General features: G+C 43.5%; 1 protein-coding gene across 1 annotated transcript in view; it reads right to left on the bottom strand.

Annotated features, from left to right (window-relative positions):
* The window catches only part of RNF128 (ring finger protein 128, E3 ubiquitin protein ligase), a 78,270-nt gene that overhangs the window by 7,659 nt on the left and 60,177 nt on the right, over window positions 1-10,434 (bottom strand). The window contains exons 3-6 of the mRNA XM_019521630.1: window positions 5,761-5,832; window positions 5,277-5,359; window positions 1,654-1,750; window positions 1,080-1,248 (exon numbers count right to left, since the gene is read on the bottom strand). Coding sequence (XP_019377175.1) covers window positions 1,080-1,248; window positions 1,654-1,750; window positions 5,277-5,359; window positions 5,761-5,832 — 421 coding nt within the window. The remainder of the gene's footprint in view (window positions 1-1,079; window positions 1,249-1,653; window positions 1,751-5,276; window positions 5,360-5,760; window positions 5,833-10,434) is intronic.

The following is a 10,434-nucleotide window of genomic DNA, read 5'->3' as shown; positions in this document are numbered from 1 at the left end:
GGAACTGCTTTTCATTACTCTGCTACAAGTGGGGTTTTGTTGGATGGGGCAGGAGGGGGTATATTTATTTATTTATTATTTCTCCCATTTAACACCCTACTAGAATCCATTGGGAAAAAAGGCAGGAATTTAGACAGAAAGAAGTGTCCAGACAGAGCAAGCGTTGGCAACATTTTTGGGCAGAGTGCTAAAAACACCTGCAACCTTGACTTGTAAGATGTTGGCGTGCCAGGGGCAGATGGCAGGGGAGCTGCAAGGGGCCCAATCCTTGTTGTGGCAGTGAAGCCCCGGCCCTTCCCCGTTGTCTGCCCCAAGGAACGTGCCAAGCAAAAATGCTTTCACACACCATGGTGGCACCCGTGCCATGGGTTGCCTACCCCTGGTATAGAGTAACAGCAAAATATTAAGCCACTCTTTAGTTTAATTTCAAAGCAAGGTAAAGAGTGCAAACCAGACAGGAAGGATATTTCACAGGAGATGGATTTTGCTACATTTTCTAGCTCATTCTAGTTTAAAGAGAGAGGAAAGCTCTTATCAAAAGAACTTAAGAGTACGATTACTTTATAGAGGAGAACTTTAATAGCCCAGTAAGAGATTTATACAGTCAGTCATACCCTGTTGTTTTCCATTAAACTTTGGAAAATCTGAAATTCAATTTAAAGCATTTGCCATTTCCATTGCATCTAGTGGAATATTACTTTAGCTTTCCATACGTCTTCTTCAACTACTGAATTCATCTCAAGCATTTAGATTTACCAGTAGTTTAGAAACTATATTTGACAGGCAACTGTTACAAAAGCAGTGAAGTGCATGTGGGCGGAAGAGAAATCAAAACATGCCCTGGAGACTTCAAACAGTAAGCCTGTGGATTCTCAATTTGTTCTCTGATGGTGCTTCCCCAGCTGCATTTGAAGCAGTATTTGCTCTTTCAGTGCAAACGACTTGTTAAAAGCTTGACTGTTCAATATAAAAACACATGTAAACTTCAGAAGGCAAGGTTTGAGGAGTTCTCACCTCACATACTGAGAAGCTAGTAGAATTTATGCCACGTGATACAACTGGGACAACTGAACACTTACTGTCCGTAGCGGTGTGCTCCTCTAGAGCTGGTTCATCTGTTCCTTGTACTGAGGCATAGCCAGATGAGGCAGTCTCACTCCGATTATCCTCTTCATTAACTGAAGCGATAGTTGGCGTTTCATTCGACGCTGTGGCTTGGATGGACTCCACTGCATCTTCTATGTCTGGCTGTGGGAAATTGTTCAATTTAAAATGAAAGCAAGGTAGGGAGAGGGCCTATGAAGATGCAGCTTGCCCAACATTGCTGGGACACTGCTCATTCATGTAACACATGCTTGGTTTCTATGCTCTTCCTAGGAAGCATCCATTAACTGCCACCACCAGAGACAGGAGAGTGGGCTTGATGCACTTGTGATCTGTCCCAGTAGCTGTTCATAAGAACAATTGTACTAAGCTGTCAGAGTCAGCGGTGGTTTCCACCTGAAATGCAACCCCTTTACTGTTGCTACAGACTCACCATATTATGGCAACTACTCAAAACCCCAAAGCTTATCCCTTGCAGCTTCAGAGTGACCCACCATTAGCATATAGTGCTCCAGGAGTCAATGCCTCTAGGAAGGAATGCCAACATACCTCAATTCCCAAAGCTTTGAGTATATCACACTTGCACATGGGACACGTCCTGTGTTCTAGCAGCCAGGGGTCAATACAGTTCTTGTGGAAGAGATGACTGGTAGGAGAAAAAAAGAGTAACAAACAAGTGGCATTTAATTCCTGACACTGCCATGACTAGAGGTGCCCAACCTTCCCTGCAACAAACATGCTAGGGCCTCAGTACAGTGCTGAACAGATCCTCTCAAGAGGTCCGATACACATACAGACTTGCATGCATTCTGTTTAGTACAGTTACCAGAATACAGGCAGGAGCAAGCTAGTCGGTCACATGCTAATCTTGGACTCCTTGGGCCGTTCAGGGGTCTTTGTATTTCACGTATTTTACTTGCAACCACAAGTAATTGCTGGAACCCTAGACAGACTTGACCCGGGTTGCCCGTGGGCCAAATGCAGCATGTGGGGCTCCCCCCGGGGTGGGAAATTCAGCAGTGGGGGAAAAACAGCGGTCATTAATATGGTCACCTTCCCCCCCGCCAAACTCCCAAATCCTGTGCTGCCAGTCACACCATTCCCCCCCATTTGGATTGGGACCAGGCCATGCCCCCTCTCCTCCCCCCATGGGACCAAGCCACACCTCTCTTCCCCCACAACATGGCCCAGGTTGTAACTAGATAGTCCCCAACCCCGACTTTGTATGAGCAGATGGTGCCCACACCAGATCAGCACCACTAGTGGGATCCAGCCTAAAGACAGATGGAGCACTGCCCATCCAGTCCACCAAGGAAAGAAGTCGGGCATCACTGGACTAGGCCATAAGCATAAGAAGTTTGTTGAGAGCTAAAAAAAACTGAATAGTCTGTTCAAACCTTAGGTGAAGGAGGTGTCAGAACAGGAAGGGCTTAACCAGCCACGCTGTAGGGCACTTGTGGCTCTATGCCAACTTAAAGTAATCCTCTAGTAATATGCTCCCCACAGAGATTTGGGAAGGGAACCCTTACAACTTCTAGCAATGCAGATTACTTTGAAAAAGCCATGAAAATCAACTCCTCCAGAGTGGCATTACATGACTTTGCTTGGAGCTATAGTTCTCCGAATAGGTTCTTGCTACGACTGATTTATAACTGTACTCACCTGTAATTGCCATACCTTGTGCTTATTAGATTCCTGTAGCACTTACGAGAATAAGTCAGCATATTATCTGAATTATGCCTGGTCTTAAAGCTTCCTATCTGTGTACAGTGGCTGCAAACTGATAATGCCTATATTTATATAAGCCAAGTGAACATGAAATTCTACACCTCAGCCCTAGATTTAAGGTCAGCATATTTGTTATGCAAAAGCACATAACTAAATGCCACTTGCTTCTGCAAAATCTAGGAGGAACCTTAGTTTGACCAATGCCGTGTCCTCAACCTGAGGCACGACACCTCCAAGTGTCTTATTTTCAGCACACAAAAGAAAATGGACGTGTACAAGGATTATGTAGCACACCATCTGCTCTAATACAAGTATGTATGTCTAGAAATGCCTCTGTGTACACCAGTTCTGCCACAGACCCAATTTAGGAGACATGGGATGTGAGAATGCAGAAATCCATTGAAACTTTCTTAACAGTGATCTAGTTTTAAATGACTTGCCTTTACAACCTTCAACACAGACCAGAACTCAGCAAGGCACAGCGAGATAGACTATCACCAGCCAGAACTGTGCTGAAGCATGCAAAGAATGCCACGCTACCTTTACTGTTGGGCCCCTGTACAGAAAACACTAGACAAGGTGGCCCATTTAGAGATGTGCTTTGCTTACCATCCCAAAATGGGTTTCTTAATCTCCAGTGCGGGTTTGCCAAGTCATATTTGATATAAGAAGCTTGTCTTAATGAAAAAGACAAGCCAACAAGTAGTCAGAGCCTTTGTAGCACAATAGCACAGAAAAGGCTGGGCTTCCAGTGTGCCACCAACATATGAGAAAAAAACCCCCTATAGATTACAACCCTGATCCCGTATCAAGGTCTACCTGCAGCACTTGCTCATACACCAGCAGTCAGAAGTCCATGTTATCCACAAACCTCTCTCACAACGACCGTACAAACACAGCTCAGAGTTGAAATCATTCTTAAGAATCCACTCTTTGCAGAGGTCAAGTGACATATACTCTTAAACCAGAGCCAATGGGTACAGCATTTGGACTTGAGAGAAGCAGTATTAAGGAGGAATAGCCTACCAGTAAGTCTATACATCTGAAATGTATGTTTTAAGACGACTGGTATTTCTACTCAATCATCCAAGTTTTGCTTTTAAATCCCCTTACGAGAGTTAGAGATCCATCCTCCAAGGACAATTACTTAGGGGGCATACGAGCCTTGTGTACCTGCCTTTCTAGTCTAAGAAGCTGATGCGTTGCTACAGGAGGTCTCATGGGCAGCTGCTGAAAGCTAACTGCCAACATGACCACGGGACAAGACCAAATGTTTAAAGGAGCGTTCTTGCAAAGCGTTTTCATCTCATATGCTGTCACCATTAAACCATCCAGCATTGGAGAAAGAGACCAGTTCCTCATTTCTTTCATCAACAGCTTAAGTCCTTTGTGTCAGTGGCAGCACAGATACCCCCCTATGTGGTAACAGATCATAGCACGCGTTTACATAAGATTGTAATTTTATGCAAGCCCATGCGGATCCCAGTTTCCATCCGTTAGATACCCCTGCTTGGGAGGAGAAAGCAGCCTTACCCTGTGATCTGTCCTTCCTTCCGAACTGGATTCTCAGCTGACCACTGCCTGTATCCTCCTCACACAAGAATATTTCACGCAACTCTGCCCTCAACACCAAGTCACCTCACTTGTACTGAAGCTTCCAACACTTGAATGCTGAGGCAGCCCCCTTCCAACATACCTGTACTGACATCACCCCAACTCCTCAAACCTGACAGACTGTAGACCAAGACCGAAGCTGAGAAAAGCTTCCAGCTTCAGTTTACTAGCTAGTTTTTACCTCAAAGAAAGGCCAAACTGCTGTGGCTAATATTTTCCCCAAAAAGTAGTCTTAGGCAAGTTACAAGCTACCAAAAAGAACACCACCAATGCATGGTGTTGGGTCCTGCCTTTATTCCAAGGGCAGAGGAAATCGTCGCTTTCTATGGAGTTGAACTACAAAGGAAAAAGCAAGCAACACACACAAACCCATGGCCTACTACGTCCAGGCCACACTTACCAGACTAGCACACAAGACAGACCTTGACAAAGCTTTGCTACTGTGGGGTTACTGGTCTGAAACTAGACTTTGAAGGCCTAAGAGTTAGGTTGGCAGGAAACAGTCTAAGGTTTACATTTTTGGCACATTTATGCCGAGGCACGCTCGTTCTGACTGTATAACGTTTTTAGTAAAACAAATCTATAAAATCCTTCACAAGCTTTGTGGGTGGCCTACTTTAACTGTAACTATTTGTTAACCCGCCATCATTTATAGTAGTAGATTGTACCATACCTCCATGCTTTTTTGATCTCTGAAACCTTGGAGGATATGGAAGTCTATTTTTGCTGAGCAATTCCTATAGTAATAACCACCATCTAAAACACCATCAGCAGTGAACATTGCCTCTATAACACCTTTCAAATACTCAAGAGTTAAGGTGGGTACTTACTTGCAAGTTAAGATACGCACTACTTCATTGGGCTTGTATGCTTCAATGCACACTGCACAGCTGTCACCATCCGGACCAATTTCCTACCCAAAGAGAGCAAGTCATTACCTATCCCAAGACACAGTCATTACAGCGGCAGTTCAGTGCTAGATATGATCTAGCCAGTCATCTAGAATTCCCATGCCAGAATATTTACAGTTACCAGGGTAAGAGACCTGATTTTGAACAGAAGCAATTAGCACCTAACACTATGCTTTAAAAACACTAGTTAGGCTAAAAAGGGTAGAGAGCAGGTTTGCAGGTTGATATCTGTCACAAGACACTGGTTTAAGTTGCTTCAATTTGCACCGTCTCCCCCTCAATCATTAGGGTAGAGCGGTATTAAGATACTTGTACAGCTAGTTTTAGTAGTAGCAAAAAGAAAGTTTAGATCCAGACTAATAGTTTAAGAGCTCAAAAGTTAAATGGAGATTGCCAACTATACCTTGTCCCCTTGCTTTAGTGTGCGCAGTTGTAGCCGTCCAATAGCTTTCTTGGCCTCTGCTTTTAGTTGTCTCTGAAAAAGAACTGCTGGTTAAATTACAGGCATTGCTCTTCTGTAGCAAACAACCAATATAATTTAAATTTCAGCAGGTATATTGATTGCTCTCTAGGCTTATGCAATGTGATCTCTGAAAAGGAAGTATGCCCTTTCTATCCCCGTGGGGAAAAATTAAGCAGAAGTCCATGAACAGACTTACAGAAATATGCAGGAGACGTACCACAAAGTCTTTCCCTAAAAATGCATTCCTTTGAGTAGCATTTTCACTGAACAAACAAAACCAAAGACCATTCAGTTTTCTAGCATGCACAACTGTACCTGGGTTAGATACATCAGATGTAGCCAAAGGCAAGGATTTCAATTAACTTGGTCTGAAAGCAGAGTGCTTGGAGCCAAACAATCAGAATTCAATATATCCTATTGCTATGAATTTGTATTGTGACTTTTTGGCAGTCACCTGGATCCTGATGAAAGCCAAGGTCCTTTACCCGTCAACTGCTGACATGCCCTCTAAGCCAGACCTCTAGGATAGGTCAGTTTTATTAATGAACACAAATACCTTTGAAGCCTGTAGCTTCCTAGCACCGGCTATTGGTGCCAAGCAAGAACAAACACCTCACACAATTCTCTCTGGAGACTGAACCAAAAGTAGCATAAGCAAGGTTTACATCTATCTAACGTAAACCTTTTTGCACCCCTAGCTTTGCTAGTAGACTATGTGCAAGCCAAAGACTTGCCCTAGTAGAACAACTGGGTAGCTGCAATTCCAGAAAGGAAGGGGGCCTGCAGCCCCCTTCAGCCAATGTGTTTAATTGTCAGGATGCCAAGCCGCACAGATGACCAGACAGGGAAAGGTTAGCTTGCTTAGCAACTGTTGCTGACCAACTGTCACCGCAAAAGGGTTCAATTAGCATAGAAGCCAGCATTTCTGCTTAAAGGTCATGAATGTTGCATCAACGCTAGTAATAGTACCACGCTCTCCCTCACGATGAAACTGTTGTTTCGGGATGCAAAGTTGGTGAGTGGCCACAACTACGCTGTTATTGCAGTGCTCTGTGCAGCTATATTCTCTGACAAGTTAAGCAGAAGTCCCCAGCAAACTGGAAAGTCTGCTAAAACTTAAAAAGTTAACTTAACACTACTGAGAGGTCTCATCACAGATTCATCCACTTACGATTCATATTTTATTTTCAGTTCTTAACTGAAACTTCTTTTGCGGAGACAATACAAAACCACTGTACAATGTCAGAAGGATACAAGGAGCCTCTGGAGTTTGACAGCATGTGGGCAGTTGATAGAGCTTGAAGTGGGAAGTAACTGGAAATTTTAACACAGGCCCATAAGCTTGCTCTTCATGCTAACAAGTTACTTTGAAGTCACTTTTAAGCCTTCATATGATGCAAAACAATTTAGAAGAATGTGAAACAATATCACTGATGCCTGAACTGCCCAGGCCGCCCATAGCCTCATGAAGAAGGTGTTAGTTTGCACTCTTAACTTCTGTATCACTGCAGCTATCCGGGGCGAGACACACCCAAAGAAACTTGGTCAGAAGATATGTACCCATCGACAAAAAAGCAGTTCACAGCAGCCTCACCCCACCAGGCACAACCACCTTGAGGAAGTCAACTACCATGCGTGTCTGGGGCACCATCATCTTGGCTAAGCCAAGTGTTCAGGTGCCTGTATCCAAGAGGGAGGGAACCCTGGGTTCTGAGCCCCTGCTCCCAATGCCATTTGCATTTTACATTAGAGTCCTTTACTAAAATGCACACATGCTTTCACTCAGACCAAGACCTAAGCCACTGCTCAGTATTAGTTAACAGTTGGCTGGAAGAACAGAAGGCTGCATACTGCACCAGCACCATGGGGACAAGTGTTTTGCTCGTGTCCCTCAGGTAGTGGAGCTTTGAGAGGCAAGTGCTATCCAGGTAGCCCTAGATGCTACATCTCCCCCACTTAATAGCTGGTTAGAAGTAATGGAAGTGGTGGTAATAAAATTAAAACTTTTGCTCAAAATTCTCATACCCTTCTTCCCCCCGCCTTCTAAAATTACACATCAGTGGCTCAGCCCTTTATAAAAAACATGCCTAGCCTGACATTAAGCATGTTGATTAAATGCTGTGTGAAGGAACAAATAACTGCTGCAAAACCACAGCTCCACAAGCTGAGAATGTTAATAGCTGAAGCCTAATAATGCCACAGTTCCCCGAGCCAGTCAATCTTCAATTTCCACGCTAGCTTAAAAAGGAGGTCCTACTGCCATGTACTTTGTTTTCAGTCATACAGTGCTATGTACTGCCAAGTTCTTGCTTAACATATTAAGCTTAGAGCCAATAAGCAGGCATAGACTCCATGTGGGTTATTAAAATCAGGCCGGACAATCTAGCACACAGGCATCCACGATCCTTTGAGACAAGTAGACACACACACAGTCCCTGTTGTCCTAGCAAACTATCAGCTGCTCACAATGCAATCTTTGGGAACAATGCAGCTGCCCCTGACAGACAATCTACCTTCCAGTGAAGACGCTCCAAGAGGCCACTACTGAATTTACTGAGAACCACTAGTCTGCTGGGTTTCAGACTCGGGGCATCCTTGGGCAATGCCAGCTCTTAGAAAGCCCACAACAGGGCAGAAAGTTTTTAATGCTACTAATTCCCGTTTGGAATCTCTGGGTTTGTCTTGTGAATCACGTTTGCACAGCTAACAATGCTAACCGGGGCCATGGCACCCCCATTGAAAAAAACAAAAACAAAAGCTCTAATAGACATTTTCTTTGTTGAAAGATCATAGCCAGGGTTCAGCCAGCATCTGTGCTCTCTACCACCTTCCTTGTTGTAGGTAAACTGAGAAATATGGCAGACTTCAAGCAACAGTAGAAAAATCATTCTGTTTTACAGGAGTCCTGAGCTTCCACAGTCCTTGAAGTACAGTTATTGCCAACTGCCATTATCAGACTGGTATTCATAAAGAAGCCTGCTTCTTAGAAGTTTAGACTCACTGAGTGCATCTACACGTTTATTAATGTGCTGTAGTTAATGTGCATTAAGTTTAGTACTTGCAAAGTACTAAATCAATTCACAGTAACTGGTGCTACTATGTAGTATGTACCATGTAGTAGCACCAGCACATAGCTTTTTAGTGGTGCTAACTGTGCAGTAGCCTAACACTACTCTGCAGTAGCATATTAATGTGGGTTTTGCCCTGCACACTATTGTGCAGTAGAATTAGGCTACTGTGCAGTTAGGGTCTTGTGCAGACATACCCAGTGTAAGGTCAGAATAGGCAGAGCTAAGAATTACATTTGCTCAATTTACTTACACATCTGCCATATGCAAGTGTTTAGGCTCAAAGTTTGTAAGCTTTATCAAAATAAACAAACACAGCAAAAACATTTAGGGGGAAAGATTTTAACACTGGGTTGAAACAAAAGACTGCTTCAAAGCCTTCCTCAAGCAAGTAGAAGTTTGGCAAGGTAGCTTCTGGACTCCTTTGCTTTTCCTGTCACTTTTTAAATCATGGGCTATACTTTATGAATAAAGGTTTAAAACAAACAAGCACACACTGAGCAGCTGCTCAGGTCAGTCAGCAGTGTCTATGCTGAACAAGAGAGGAAACAAGGAACCAATGGAAAAAGCAGGAGAATGCAATTAAAAGAGTGTTGTGAGGCAAATACACAAAGCAGCTGAAGTGACACTGCAAAGGTAACCTCCATCCTGGGATTTCTTAACCAGAGTGCTTGACTTTGCTGTTTTCAACTGACCACCCAAAAACTCCAAACAGGATCATCAAGACTTTCAGCCCAGGCACCCTAGAAGATCGATCGGCAATAAGTAGCTCCTTATGCACTCGATACAACCTAGACAAATGCCTTTCATTCTTCAGGTTTGATTAAATTCGCAAGATGAACTTGAAGGTAATAGACTTGCTCATTTAAAACACGCCAATCCACTAGCAGGCAGATGCACTGCTTTCTACCAAGGGATGTTGTAGTTATGTCCCATGGAGACAGTCTCAGGGCAATGAAAAACAGAAGTGAGGATCAGAACAATGGCCAACACCGATTCACGCTGCAGAACTATATATGACTCAGAATAGTGTAACCATATAGAAGGAATGCATTTAGACAAACGAAACTATTTAGAGCCAGATATACAAACAGACTCTTCAGCGAGAAACTTCCTTACGGGCTTTGCATTCTTAAGTCGGTTTGTGTGCCAAGCAGAGCCTAACTTTACCATTACATCATTCTCATTTAACTTGGAATTCAGCACATCATGTTCATGCTTATCAAACTGTGACAGCTCTCTCCAGCCATTTAACATACCAAAAAAAAAAGCTCCATTTCTTACTATGGCATCATCCTCCTGTACCCTGGTATACAATTGATCCTATCAGTTGGCTTTGTTGCACAAAGCCCTCAAAAAAGGGACTTTCAGAAAAGATGCACACTAGCAAATTATGCATATATTCTGCACAGGGGAACCAAAAGGGTTTGACATCAGGAAGGAACTGAGACAATATGTGCCCTCCAGAACTGAAGCTCTAGATCAGTACCAATCTGGAAAACTGGATATGCCAAAAGAAGGATAGAGATTTGAAGCTGAAGAGGTA

This window comes from Gavialis gangeticus, unplaced genomic scaffold, assembly GCF_001723915.1.
Source record: "Gavialis gangeticus isolate Ggan-Ray unplaced genomic scaffold, GavGan_comp1, whole genome shotgun sequence".
NCBI classification, from domain to species: domain Eukaryota; kingdom Metazoa; phylum Chordata; order Crocodylia; family Gavialidae; genus Gavialis; species Gavialis gangeticus.
The sequence above is the reverse complement of the archived record's forward strand: the minus strand, read 5'-3'. Positions and strand labels throughout refer to the sequence as shown.